The 14,686-nt window shown below is 33.9% G+C and overlaps 2 protein-coding genes and 2 pseudogenes across 2 annotated transcripts; 1 reads left to right on the forward strand and 3 right to left on the reverse strand.

Moving 5' to 3' along the window:
• The first annotated feature begins 2,858 nt into the window (after positions 1 to 2,858).
• On the forward strand, positions 2,859 to 3,512 carry LOC149199696 (uncharacterized). The gene has a single exon (XM_089400656.1). The coding sequence runs from the start codon at positions 2,859 to 2,861 to the stop codon at positions 3,510 to 3,512; it is 654 nt and encodes a 217-aa protein (XP_089256782.1).
• A 4,715-nt stretch (positions 3,513 to 8,227) lies between these two features.
• LOC149199697 (epoxide hydrolase 2-like) lies at positions 8,228 to 9,071 on the reverse strand. The gene is made up of 3 exons (XM_089400657.1): positions 8,957 to 9,071; positions 8,573 to 8,819; positions 8,228 to 8,474 (listed from the first exon to the last, which is right to left on the reverse strand). Exons 1-3 carry the CDS (start codon positions 9,069 to 9,071, stop codon positions 8,228 to 8,230), a joined length of 609 nt encoding a protein of 202 aa, XP_089256783.1.
• A 1,357-nt stretch (positions 9,072 to 10,428) lies between these two features.
• On the reverse strand, positions 10,429 to 11,335 carry LOC149199698 (epoxide hydrolase 2-like; annotated as a pseudogene).
• Positions 11,336 to 13,505: 2,170 nt separating this feature from the next.
• On the reverse strand, positions 13,506 to 14,478 carry LOC149199699 (epoxide hydrolase 2-like; annotated as a pseudogene).
• Positions 14,479 to 14,686: the final 208 nt, after the last annotated feature.

A 14,686-nucleotide genomic window follows, 5' to 3' on the forward strand; every position in this document is an offset into this window, starting at 1 on the left:
TGTAGATTCTGGTGAGAGATTCATTTTTTGGCGTGTTTTGAGCGGGCCCCTCCTTGTGGTATGGTTTCTTTAGGGCACGGTTCTCTTTAGGTCTTGGAATGCTAGTGGGGCCTTTTTATCTTTGGCTCAGGTCCGTCTACTTCTTAGGTTCATTTTGGATTTTTCCTGTTCAGCTTTGATGTATTGAAAGGTAAGGTTTTTGTGCCGAGTCTTTTGCTTTGGCCCGTTCTCGGTTCCTTTGGGGGGCAGTTCTCCTTCGCCACTTTTCTGAGTGGCTTTTTGTAAATTCTGTATATTATTAATGGTAAAGAAGGTCCTACTCTTGCTTCAGCAAAACAAAGAGTAATTTGATTGTGATTTTCTTGTTAGGTTTATAAGGGTCTTTTACTCGCAAATAGAATCCAAACACTAAAACTCTAGGGGTTGGAGTTGATAATGAGTCTTGGTTTCATTACTTGTATATCCTAAAACGCAAAAATTAAGCATAACTCTTTTTCCTGCAAATCAATTCCAAACACCAAAACCCCTTTGATTTGTCTAACTTATTTATCGAGGTTTTGTATTGGTTATCTCTCAACATTTGGCCGGAAAGTTCGCTGTTTTTCTGTTATAATAATCCTTGTAACACACTCATGACGCACTTGTAATAAGCCGGTAAGATTCTCGTGACTCTGTTAATCCCAATGCACGACAGATTTGTTTTGGTCTTTCAACGATTGACGGATTTGCGACAGATGTTGAATTGAGGCCTCTTCGGCAGAACCCACAGACAGATTTAATGGAATTCATCATCATCCATCATTCAGCTCGGCGTACTTTTTTCATTCAGAGTTTCAGATAAAGACGTACAAAGTTTCGCTCAAGCAAATATTCACATTGTGAGCAAACATTCTTTGAATTTGAATTCAAACTTTGAAGCTGGAGCACTAAGGTCACGCCAACGGTCATAATGTGGGCAAAGTTGCCCCACCTTTTTGCGGCATTTTGTAAAAGAAGGTTTGACGCTGTGTGGAACGTTGAATATTTGTTGAAACTTGTGTTGGCAGATGTGGGCTCTCACTAATTTTTCGGAGATGACGGTGAAACGTCGCCATAAATGAAACGTGGCAAGAACTATTTGCGACTGTTTCATGTGTCCCTACTTCAAGAACTACTTGTGACTACTTCATTTGTCCCTACTTTTTACAAGCATCGCTTCTCAATTCTTACTTTTTCCTTCTGGTTTTAATATTTAGTTAGCAATCTTTATCCAGATTGCATATTTTTGAAATATAGCACTCGAATATTTCCAGAAACAAATTCAACTTTCCTTAATTTTTATTTTTTTCAAATATATAAAACCTAATTTTTGCATTTTTGTTTTTAAAATTCAGTATTTCTTGGATTTTTTCAAATATTTAAAACTTTATGATTACATTTTTGTTTTTAAAATTCAGTGTTTTCATCTTGATATTGAATATTAAAATATTGAATAGTAAAAAGAAAAATCAAATTTTAAATGTTTATCAAAAATAAAGATTAATTAAGTTAAATTTGCTTGTAGATTTTGAAAATATTCTAAAATTCATTAATTTTTTTTAGTTTTTAATATTCCATATTTATATATTTGTATTGAATATTGAAATACATAAATATTGAATATTAAAGATCAAAGGACAAAAATAAAGTTATTGATATTTGCAAAAAAATAAGATTAAATTCAATTTGATTGCAAATTTTAAAACGCTTAATCTTATTGCAAATTTGGAAACTATTTTAAAATTCATTAAATTCCAAAACGTTTCAAAAATCTATGATTTAAATAAAAATTGCTCATTCATAAAATCCAAAATTATTTTTAATAGTTCCAAAAATAAAAACAAAAAATTTAAGATTATTGAAAGTAGTTTAAAAAGATTTTTTTTTAACTTCTTATTATAGTTTTTTTGTAATGACTACATCTTCATTGTGTCTAACTTTTCACCGGATAGCACAAGGTTTGAACCCAAGACATCTTGTTCGGTGAGACTTTATTTTCACGAACTTTTCATTATAGGGTTTAATGAAATTATAACATTTAATTATATCTTTAATGTAAAAATATATTAAAAACTCATAAAATAATCCAATTATGTAAATTCAGCACATTAAAATTACCATTTCCCGCTCTAACTAAATTTGAAGTAGAATTAACAAGTTAAAACAAAAATCTTAAAATCCTTTTTAAATAACCCATTGAGGATGGGCTTCATCAGCCAGGCGTTGAAGATGAGTTTCATCAGCAAGGCGACCTAGGATCAAACCTTACCAAAGGTGCTTGTGCCCTGTCTGTGGTAAGAAAAAATGACATGCTAAAAAGTCCAGTAAACTAAAACCTAGTATAACCGAAGTGATTTTAACTACTTAAATACCCTTTGATTTCAGCTGCTCAAACTACATATCAAACCTCAAATATCATACAAATAAAAAAATAAATCTGAGTAATCTTTTTTCAAATCATATAATTTTAAAATCCCATTCAAATATTCAAATATAATCTTAAGTAGTTAAAATTACAACTTTAACAATTTCCTACTATTAAAAACAAAATCACGTCAAGACAAAACTCTCCGAGTTGGTACTGGAATACTGTTTTTTCTCAGTCATTCTGCTTTTTGAAAGAGAATCAAAGTCTTTTCACACTTCCTTTATGGAAAAGTAGACTGTTCATCAATTTATGACGAAAATTTTCATTCAAAATTCCTGTAAAATCAATCATGTCAAACTCTGAGTAAGTCTGAGTCATTCACAGCATTACGCCTTTTATATAGCAGTACTCCATTTCTCAAGTCCTCGTTCCTTCCTTCCACATGCTGTGCTGTGTTGAAAAAAGAAGAGGTATGGGCATCTATGCGTCCCGCTTGGCGTTGGATAGGGAGAAGAAAACCATCCAACTCGTTCGTTCAGGCGGTGATGTCGTGATCTTTCAGAAAACAGTGAGTGCCGGCCAAATCATGAAGGAATTCCCTCAACATTTAGTCTGCCATTCCGGCTCCCTCTACATCGGTCACAAGACGCCGGCGCTTTCTGAAGAGGATGAACTGAAGGTAGGAAACAAGTATTTCCTTCTGCCCCATCAGTTCTTCGAGTCCGAGCTAACTTTCCTCTCGATTGCATCTTTCATATCACCACCGTCTACACCCATTTCCACTGGTGGTGTATTATCAGGTCCCCTGCGCAGTGTCGAACGCGCGTCTGCTCTCTGCCAGCCGTTTGAGATAGAGAGCAGCAACGTGGGCGGAGGGCGTCGGATTAGACTATCCCCAGACTTTATCACAAAGATTATGGAGGACACAAGGCTTAAAACGGATGAACAGCGCGATGCAGTGAGCCGGGATTCTGCGGATGATGAGCGTGGGCTCTGTAACACTCCGGAATTGAAGAAACAGTATGAGCAGTTAGTGACATCCAGAGTTCAATGCTGGAGACCAAAGCTGGAAACTGTCCAGGAAGAAGAGGACAAGATTAATTCTTTCCGCAGTTGTTTTTATTAATTCTGGACAATTTATGAACTGAATTATCGGCTAAATTAAAGTATCCCAGATTCAAATCTCTACAATAACTGGTTCTAGAATAACTTGGTCTTTTCTATGGAAAAGAGGACTATCATAGTCCCAGAGGTGAAAGTGACACTAACAGTAGTGGCTGGTTCACGGAAAGAAGTTGAAGGCTGAACAACCAAAACAGAAAGTTGTGCATGGGTATGCAAAACAAGGCCATGATGGTAAATACCAGTGCAGACTGGCTTTGGGCATGACGATTCGATCAGAACTAAGAAGAATCTATGGCCGTGAAAGCCCATTCGACTCTTGGTGGCCTAGCAGGTTCAAGGTTCCATTACTGTAATTATTTTATTTAAGAAATAACTAGCTATCCTAGGAGTTTGATACAGAGTGAGCCTATTTATAAATCAATTTTAAATATCAAAATTTGAAAGATATCAAAATTCCAAAAATTAAGATTGAGATGGATTATAATACTTGTTTTCATATTATTTGTATCCTCTTAACCAATAAATTTATAAATGACACCTAACTCTTAAATGTTTAGAATACAAAATCTGCAATTTCTGAATTTTTCCTTTAAGTTGCGGCCAGATGCTATTTTCCTTTCTCTGTAGAAGAGCTCAAGTCGCATTGGTTAAAGTTTGATAATTTCTGTAAACATCAAGAAGCTACTTACTAGGCCTTGAAAGCAGGTGATCAGACTTTTGGCTGAAGCCATTACTTCATTTCATAACTATATAATTAAAATCTTTGTTTGTTCAAATATTACTTCACAGGTAAACAATAATTTGAAGCCTTTTAAACTAGTATTTTTAATAGCTATTATGTTTGCTGAAACGGTTTACATAAAATTTCACCTATCGAATAATATTTAAATGAATAAAACAAAATAGAAAAAATTTACAATTCTTTCCTTGCTTCACTTTTTGGGACTTTCAGTTTCCCTTTTAATTGGATTGATTTTGTTTTAATTCTAGTACTGGATTGATTTTGTTTCAATTTTAGTTGCATTGCTATATTATTTTATATAAATAACTCATCATCAAGTTGATAGAATATTGTATTGATAATTTTTTTAGATATTTTATTATTACTGTGTGTAGCTTGTTTAGTTATTTTTCTGCATTTTTTATTTAATTTTGTATAGCATAAGGGAAACAATATCAATTATGAGTAAATTATATTATTAGTCCAAATTGGAATAATACATATATTGATAACATACGATGACAAACTAAAATAAATAACTTTGAAAGTATTACACACAACATTTAAATGTGAAATTTTCATACACCAAAAATACACCGCAACAAAGAATATTAAATTATTAATATATAAATTTTACTCTTCACTTTGTCATAATAAAAACATAAAAAAGAAATGTAATTTCAACTTCTTTGTTTTTTAATTAATATATATAATAATTATTTTATTTTTCATTTAAATTAAACGTTTATCACATAAAAGGTAATTAAGATACTAGCTCAGGGAGTTAGTTTAATTAGTGATTATCATATTATAAAATTTTGTGTAAACCATAAGAATCATAATTATTAAAATTCAAATCCCTTTAATCAAAAAAAAAAACTAATTAAATTATTTAAATAAAAAAATAATATATATATTAATACTATTAATCCCAATTACATTTAATTTAATCTTAATAAACATTTTATATTTCAATTTTTAATAAAGTTTTTATATTAAAAAATCCATAAAAATTATTATCAAATTATTCTTACTCGCTCTATAAAGATTGTAAAATATTGATTTTTTTTTAATTACGTCATAGGGCATTCCCCTCTGATATCAACTCCCCCAACTACCTTGCTGTCATAATCTTGATAGTCAGATCATTGTTAGATGATTAAATGTTTTTCCATGTTCGATGCTACTAATTGTCAAATCAACTAAATCTTGATTTGCACTATTATAACCATAGTTCCATTTGCAATTCTTTGTTGGGTGGCTCTGTTGTGTGCATCTAACCCTAAGCCTATTCATTACGATTCGTTCTCTTGGTTTATCACGGAGGATGAATTTATGGATAAGGCACAGATCATGGTCAATGAATTGCTCTGCTTCTAATACATGGTAACCACAAACCCTTCCTTATGGCGGGCAGGCAGGTAGTCATTTATTTGATGTTCAAAAAGGCAAGTGGAAGCTAAGAGGGAAGCGGCTGCAATATGCAGTGGTGGATTTCTTGTGGTACATGAAACAAGAAAAGAGAGCATTGGTGAGTTTTCCGGGGCATGATTTGATAGATGAATGGGGATGCCCTGTTCCAAACCCTACACGATGGCCCTCCACTTCTGGTGGCCAAAGCTTGAAGCCCATTGCCAATTCTATCCATCAGATGGGGCTCAAGTTTGGTATCCACGTCATGCGCAACATCAGTACCAGGCCGTCAAAGCCAACACCTCCATTTTGGGACCTCTGCTTAGTTTCTCTCCCCTATTTAACTTTATTGCTTTCTGGGAGCTTTTGCAGTTCAATATATCAAATGTCACGTTTAGGTTAAGCGTAGAGTAAGTATAGCACATTACACATACCCATCCTGCTGGTCAGTGCTCATGGGATATGACCCTTAATGGTTTCATGGAGTTTCTTTTTCAAAAATTCTTAAATTTGTTTGTTTTTACTCTTTTTTGCAAGCAATTACTTTCTTCCATCATTTTAAAAAAAATGAAAAGATTACTTCCAACTTCAAGACTAGTGAACAATAATAGTTTCCTTCACTGTATGACAATTGATGTAGATTTTGGGCATTATAAGGTTCTGATAGCAGTATTTGTTGGTGGGAAAACATCAAATGATTAGCCACTATAGAAATGGTTTGTTGATGTGGATGATTGAAGAAATGATCAATGGAAGAGAGATGAAAATATGTCTCCTCTTGTCAAGCTCGTTCCTGGATCTTTGGCTATGTGTTGCAGAGGTAAGTTCTTTTGGTTGGTGAGAGCATCTATATGTTTATTTGAAGCCTGGTACCTTGAATACTTTTCTAATATCAATGTTCTAATATTAATACTTTGTGCCTTACATGTTCTGCTTTGATTGATATCCATTCACAGGTGCTGATTCAGAAAGCCAAGGAGAATTTTATTCACTTCCTCTGGAAACTGTTCCAGGACAAAATGGCTTCCTTCTAGAAAAAAATGATCTCTAGATTATCTCTAGATTGGACACAACAGACATTAGCATCTCATTGTTGACATAATACTCCACTCCCGAAAATTTTAGAAAATAATCCTTGGTACCCATGATCACAAGGGAAGGAACTTTAACAGTGTGTTCATTGAAAAGGGTCAATCTCCCAGGATCCTTGTAAATTAAATGTTCAAAACGAAAATCAAACTTGAGTATTTGTAAGTTTATGGCAATTTATAATGAAGTTAAAGCAAAGGGAAAACCAAGGTTCTAATATCAATGTTCTAATATTAATACTTTGTGCCTTACATGTTCTACTTTGATTGATATCCACTCACAGGTGCTGATTTAGAAAGCCAAGAAGAAGTTTATTCACTTCCTTTGGAAACTGTTCCTAGACAAAATGACTTCCTTCTGGAAAACAATTGTCTCTAGATTGGGCACAATATACTTTAGCATCTCACAGTTGACATAATACTACACTCTCAGAAATTTCAGAAAATAATCCTTGGAACCCATGGTCACAAGGAAAGGAGCTTGAGTAGTGCGTTCATTGAAAAGGGTCAATCTCCCAGGATCCTTGGAAATTAAATGTTTAAAACAAATATCAAACTTGAGTATTTGTAACTTTATGGTGATTTATAATGAAATGAAAGCAAAGGGAAAACAAAAGTTCTAATATCAATGTTCTAATATTAATATTTTGTGCCTTACATGTTCTTCTTTGTTTGATATCCACTCACAGGTGCTAATTTAGAAAACCAAGGAGAATTTTATTCACTTCCTCTGGAAACTGTTCCTAGACAAAATGGCTTTCTTCTGGAAAGAAAATGATCTCTAGATTGGGCACAACAGGCTTTAGCATCTCACTGTTGACCTACTACTCCACTCTAGGAAATTTCAAAAAATAATCCTTGGTACCCATGATCACAAGGGAAGGAGCTTGAATAGTGCGTTCATTGAAAAGGGTCAATCTCCCAGGATCCCTGTAAATAAAATGCTCAAAATGAAGATCAAAGTTGAGTATCTGTAAGTTTATGGTGATTTATAATGAAATGAAAGAAAAGGGAAAACCAAGGTTCTAATATCAATGTTCTAATATTAATACTCTATGCCTTACATGTTCTAATTTGATTGATATCCACTCATAGGTGTTGGTTCAGAAAGCCAAGGAGAAGTTTATTCACTTCCTCTGGAAATTGTTCGTGGAAAAAATGGCTTCCTTCTAGGAAAAAATGATAGCTAGATTGGGAACAATAGAGTTTAACATCTCAAAGTTGACATAACACTCCACTCCCAGAAATTTAAGAAAATAATCCTTGGTACCCATGATCACAAGGGATGGAGCTTGAATAGTGAATTCATTGGAAAGGGTCAATCTCCCAGGATCCCTGTAAATTAGATGTTCAAAAAAAAGATCAAACTTGAGTATCTGTAAGTTTATGGTGATTTATAATGAAATGAAAGAAAAGGGAAAACCAAGTTTCTAATATTAATGTTCTAATATTAATACTATGTGCCTTACATGTTCTACTTTGATTGATATCCACTCACAGGTGATGATTTAGAAAGCCAACGAGAAGTTTATTCACTTCCTCTGGAAACTGTTCCTGGACAAAATGGCTTCCTTCTGGCAAAAAAATGATCTCTAGATTGGGCACGACAGAGTTTAGCATCTCACTATTGACATAATACTCCACTCCCAGAAATTTCAGAAAATAATCCTTGGTACCCATGACCATAAGGGAAGAAGCTTGAATAGTGCGTTCATTGAAAAGGGTCAATCTCCTAGGATCCCTGTAAAATAAATATTCAAAACGAAGATTAAATTTGATTATCTGTAAGTTTATGGTGATTTATAATGAAATGAAAGCAAATGGAAAGCCAAGGTTTACCTTTTGCTACAAAAGTATGGCACTTGCATAGGGAACACAACACCAGATTTCTCATACAAGCTTGAATACATCTGAAGATCATCCTCAGTGAACCATGGTGGAAATGGTTTGGAAGGATCATAGAGATCCATTACCTCTTTACCATATTCTACCATAGGCAGTTCATTACTAGAGAAAAGAGTATATATATTCCTTACCACTATTTTTACATTAAAACGCCCAAGATCTGCCAGCCTCTCCCGGGTTCCTATAATAATGTATCCAAAGAAGACATTCAAAAAATTTGATGAGGGATGCTATCATTATTTAAAGAAGAACTTGGATTATGATACAAATTTCCTTGTTCAATGCATATTTTCAGCAGAGAGAGGGGAGAAAACGTACCTGCCAATATATAAAAGAAACTAAATACATAGGATAGACAAACTAACTCAGAATACCTACTAGAAATTGTAGTAAACTCTTTATTCATGGGCATAAATGAAAAATTTTGTGCCATTTCCAGTGGGCCAGAATTTAGAAGGAAACTTCATAAAGATCTTGGAGTAGATAACCATATCCCATCTGTATATTGACAACAGTTTCCGCAGATGTGGACAGTAGCAAACAACTTAGAGAAATAAGAAAAATATAATCTTCTTAATCTAAGAACTTATTGTAAATTCCATGATCAGAGGGCTGATAATACATACAAGCAAATCAGGTTTAAGCTTGATAAGTTGAACTGTTCTCGGTCACAAATTTGACACCTTTGTTTGTATTTTGGATTTCCCTCAGAACCTATCAAAAGATTTAATGACAACACATGATAATAGATTAGTAAGTAGAAAGAAGTTTTTTTTGGATAGAAAGCACTAAATTTTTGGGAGACCCCAACCTATTTGAGCTTGAGATATATATCCGTTGTGTGAATCAAGGAACTCCTAAGCTATTTTATGAACTATGTGTTTGTATCCTCGACTGTCGGACACAATATTCATATTCCACAAATTCATCAAAAGTGGGATTGGGTAACACATTCTTTAAGCTTGTCACTCGTGGAGGTTCTATAGATCCACATCCAACTGTAATTAATTCCAGTGTATATTCTGTAATTTTTAAAATTCATTTCCGCGATGTAAAAAAAATGTATATTGTTCTATATAAATAAACTAACACAACTACATGCAGTTGATATAGGCCAATTGGCTTGTATGGTAGGGATTTAATAGTTCATAGTTGGGTTTCTTGGATTGGACTTACTGCACTTCAAAAAAATAAAAAAATTTGTGTCTGCCTTTTGCTCTGACAAATTGATTGTTAAACTTATTTGAAAGCGCAATGGATACGGAAAAACAAAATTATTATCCTCTAGATGCTTTTGGTAGGTGTTAAACCTCAACAAATCTAGAGGTGCAACCTACTTCAAGCATTGGGTGAAAACAATAACGAAGGTTAAAACAATTTTGAAAATCCAATAGATATGTCTCTGGATTTATCTATAGATTACACAAATGAAAGATATATCTGTAAATATATGCTGATTGAATTAGGCATTGTGCAAATCATCATGATGAGAATTTTCTATTTCGAAGTCGTAAAAGTAATAGTCGGTGGCCATCTCCATAGGCATTACTAGCGCTCCACTCCCAGAAATTTCAGAAAATAATCCTTTGTACCCATGATCACAAGGGAAGGAGCTTGAATAATTCCTTCATTGAAAATGGTAAATCTTTAAAACGAAGATCAAAGTTGAGTATCTGTATGTTTATGGTGATTTATAATGAAATGAAAGCAAAGGAAAACAAAGGTTCTAATATCAATGTTCTAATATTAATACTATGTGCCCTACATGTTCTGCTTTGATTGATATCCACTCACAGGTGCTGATTCAGAAATCAAAGAAGAAGTTTATTCACTTCCTCTGGAAACTCTTCCCGGACAAAATGGCTTCATTCTGGAAACAAACTGATCTCTAGATTGGGCACAACAGACTTTAGCATCTGACTGTTGACATAATACTCCACTCCCAGAAATTTCAGAAAATAATCCTTGGTACCCATGATCACAAGGGAAGGAGCTTGAATAGTGCGTTCATTGAAAAGGGTCAATCTCCTGGGGTCCCTGTAAATTAAATGGTCAGAACGAAGATCAAACTTGAGTATCTGTAAGTTTATGGTGATTTATAATGAAATGAAAGCAAAGGGAAAACTAAGGATTACCTTTTGCTTCAAAGGTATGGGACTTTCATAGGGAACACAAAACCAAATTTCTCATACAAGCTTGAATACATCTGAAGATCATCCTCAGTGAACCATGGTGACAATGGTTTAGAAGAATCATAGAGATCCATTACCTCCTTAGCATCTTCTGCCATGGGCAGTTCACTACTAGAGAAAAGAGTATATATATTCCTTACCACTATTTTTACATCAAAACGCCTAAGATCTGCCAAGCCTCTCCTGGGTTCCTATAATAATGAATCCAACGGAGACATTCAGAAAATTCCATGAGGGATGCTATCATTATTTAAAGAAGAACCTGGATTATGATACAAGTTTCCTTGTTCAATGCATATTTTAAGCATAGAAAGGGGAGAAAATGTACATGCGAATGTCTAAAATAGATGCCTTTAGGAGCTAAGTCCAATTTATCTAGTCCTCCAGGTTTCAAGTAAGGTATACCCAACGTTACAATTCCTTTCACTTGATCTGGATGACACAAATCTAAATAATATGAAACAGCGACTCCAAAATCCTTATCCACAACCAACACCTGCTTCATGAAATGTAACTTTTGAACTTTGAAATATGTTGGTTATGATATATAGATACTAAGATTCCAACTATTTTTTTTTTCATAAGCATAGAGCCACCTTAATCAGGAATTTGTTGAGCACAAAGAACATGAAAACATAACCAACATAGAACATATTAACACCAATCAAAGTTTAGGAATCAAAACTTTTTTTTTTTTTTTTAATTTTGATCATTTTATTTATAGATATTATTCCCATTAGTCCTATTTTCAATCTAAAAAGGATATCCATTTTATTAATGAATAAGTGGAGTTATTCTTTCGTAATGTACTGGATGAGAAGAAGTTGTAAAAGAGTAGTTTTATATCTTAATTTTTTTGAACTTTTGAAATGGCTTAGGTGAAAACAGTTTATTGGCGAAAAGATATGAAAAAACAAATTATTCCTTCTAAATAAAAGAAATCTATTTTAATTAATAGTGATGCTAATTGTAATCCTAGATAACTCCCCTCTAAATTATGTGCATCTGGGGCGGGCACAATCAAATAAGCATTGGTTTAAAGAGTTACAGACATTATACTCTTGGATGGCTTTTGCCATCTCATAAGAGTGAAATTACATGTATACACGAATTTTCCCTTGCTTTTTTTCTTCAAATTGAACCAAGAGCACCTATAGAATGAGAAATCTATGTTTATTGAGCTCCCATCTTCTCTGCTAGAGGCATCAAGTTCCCTATCCTCTTAGTTAAGAGGTTTGGCTATCATCAACATCAAGCCACTCGAGATTTCACTAGTACCTAATCGATATAGATTTCACTAACAACAACTAACACACTATTAATTACTACACAAATATGTACATAAATTAGACTATCAATCTCAGCCTCTGATGGATCTCTTATGCCATCTTGCCCTGTGATGTGCATTGACATGCCTACTCTTTTCATACTCATACAACCTTGCAAACAAACGAGCAAGCTTAGCCAATTTATGAGACTGAGAAGAAATGATAGATGTTGTGGAAGGACTCTGAGACAAGACAATCTCATACCCATCTCCATATGAGCTCATTCGTTATGCCATCAGCTTCCAAAACACATCTCCTGCACCTACTCTTCCCCTGCTAAAAAAAGCATATATTTATTTATAAACCATATCAAATAAATTGTGTCGTTGGTCGATGCCAAATCCTGGGTCTTTAGAGGATTTCCCAAACTCTACAAACAGAATTGGTTTCTTCAATATTTTGCTTCCATCTTCTAGATGGTTCTCTATCCAACTCTTCACAAATGAAATCTGGGTCTCCTCATCTGATCCAGCAAGCCTTTAAAGTTGAAATCACAGTTCAATAAATCAGTGAAAATTCTACATCATCCAATTGAATGCATATATATCTGAGGAAATAGATAGAGATTTACCAAATGTCAGGATAGCAATGAATAGTTGCAAAATCAAGCCCCGAGATTTGGTTATTGGAGATGAAATTTGTCCCTATAGAGAAACCTGGATTGATCTCTTTCTTGGACTCTCCATAAAACCCCTCCAAAGCAGCTTCTAAAATATCGTTTCCATCACTAGATAGCTAAACAAAGATAAATCACAGAAGTCATCATTTCCTGTTCAACATCATTACTTTCTAGTACAATATCTCTAAGGTAACAGAGTACATGATAGAAAGATCTAAGAGGTTTTGAAATTTAGCTCATAAATGAAAAACCCTATTGGATTGTTGAAACTCTAGGAACATCAACAAGGAACTAATCAATGGTTTGGATCCATGGGTTCTTCTCACAACTTAGATTGATAGACCTCAGGGCCCTCCAAGAAACACCGTTGCACATGATTTTAGAATGGCTTCCTTCTAGAAAAAAATGATCTCTAGATTGGGCGCAACAAACTTTAGCATCTCACTGTTGACATAATACTCCACTCTCGAAAATTTCAGAAAATAATCCTTAGTACCCATGATCACAAGGGAAGGAGCTTGAATAGTGCGTTCATTGAAAAGGGTCAATCTCCAGGATCCCTGTAAATTAAATGTTCAAAACGGAGATCAAACTTGAGTATGTGTAAGTTTATGGTGTTTTATAATGAAATGAAAGCAAAGGGAAAACCAAGGTTCTAATATCAATGTTCTAATATTAATACTTTGTGCCTTACATGTTCTGCTTTGATTGATATCCACTCATAGGCACTAATTCAGAAAGCCAAGGAGAAGTTTATTCACTTCCTCTGGAAATTTTTCCTCGACAAAATGGCTTCCTTCTGGAATAAAAATGGTCTCTAGATTGGGCACAATAGACTTTAGCATATCACTGTTGACATAATACTCCACTCCTAGAAATTTAAAAAAAAAATCCTTGGCACCCATTATCACAAGAGAAGGAGCTTGAATAGTGTGTTCATTGAAAAGGATCAATCTCCCAGGATCCTTGTAAATTAAATGTTCAAAATGAAGATCAAACTTGAGTATATGTAAGTTTATGGTGATTTATAATGAAATGAAAGCAAAGGGAAAACCAAGGTTTACCTTTTGCTGCAAAGGTATGGGACTTGCATAGGGAACACAAAACTAGATTTCTCATACAGGCTTGAATACATCTAAAGATCATCCTCAGTGAACCATGGTGGAAATGGTTTGGAAGGATCATAGAGATCCATTACCTCCTTACCATCTTCTGCCACGGGCAGTTCACTACTAGAGAAAAGAGTATATATATTCCTTACCACTGTTTTTACATCAAAACTCCGAAGATCTGCCAAGACTCTCCCGAGTTCCTATAATAATGAATCCAAAGGAGACATTTAGAAAATTCCATGAGGGTTAATATCATTATTTAAAGAAGAACCTATATTATGATACAAATTTCCTTGTTTAATGCATATTTTAAGCACAGAGAGGGGAGAAAACATACCTGCCAATGTCTAAAATAGATGCCTTTAGGAGCTGAGTCCCATTTATCCAGTGCTATGGGCTTCAAGTAAGGTATACCCAACGTTACAATTCCTTTCACTCAATCTCGATGACACAGATCTAAATAATATGCAACAACTGCTCCAAAATCCTTCCCCACAACTAACACCTGCTTTATGAAATGTAGTTTGAACTTTGAAATATGTTGATTATGATATATAGATACTAAGTTTCCAACTACTGTTGTTTGCATAAGCATAGAGCCACCTTAATCAAGAATTTGTTGAGCACAGAGAACATCAAAACATAACCAACATAGAACATATTAAAATGAATCAAAGTTCATGAATCAAAACTTATTTTTTAACAATTTTGAACATTTTATTTATAGATATTAGTCCTCTTAGTCCTATTTTCAATCTAAAAAGGATATCCATTTTATTAATGAATAAGTGGAGTTA

The sequence above is a fragment of the Pinus tabuliformis genome, chromosome 2_1 (assembly GCF_031772625.1).
Source record: "Pinus tabuliformis cultivar Carrire ecotype Pingquan chromosome 2_1, CPIR1, whole genome shotgun sequence".
NCBI lineage: Eukaryota > Viridiplantae > Streptophyta > Pinopsida > Pinales > Pinaceae > Pinus > Pinus tabuliformis.

Bases quoted from the DNA above. Each gene is read 5' to 3' on its own strand.
- LOC149199697 (XM_089400657.1), bottom strand. From the start codon at position 9,071: ATGGCACAAAATTTTTCATTTATGCCCATGAATAAAGAGTTTACTACA. The intron at 8,820-8,956 runs GTACGTTTTCTC...ACATTATTATAG, and splicing joins TTTCTTTTATATATTGGCAG to GAACCCGGGAGAGGCTGGCA. The intron at 8,475-8,572 runs GTAAACCTTGGC...TTTATTTTACAG, and splicing joins CCATACTTTTGTAGCAAAAG to GGATCCTAGGAGATTGACCC.
- LOC149199696 (XM_089400656.1), top strand. From the start codon at position 2,859: ATGGGCATCTATGCGTCCCGCTTGGCGTTGGATAGGGAGAAGAAAACC.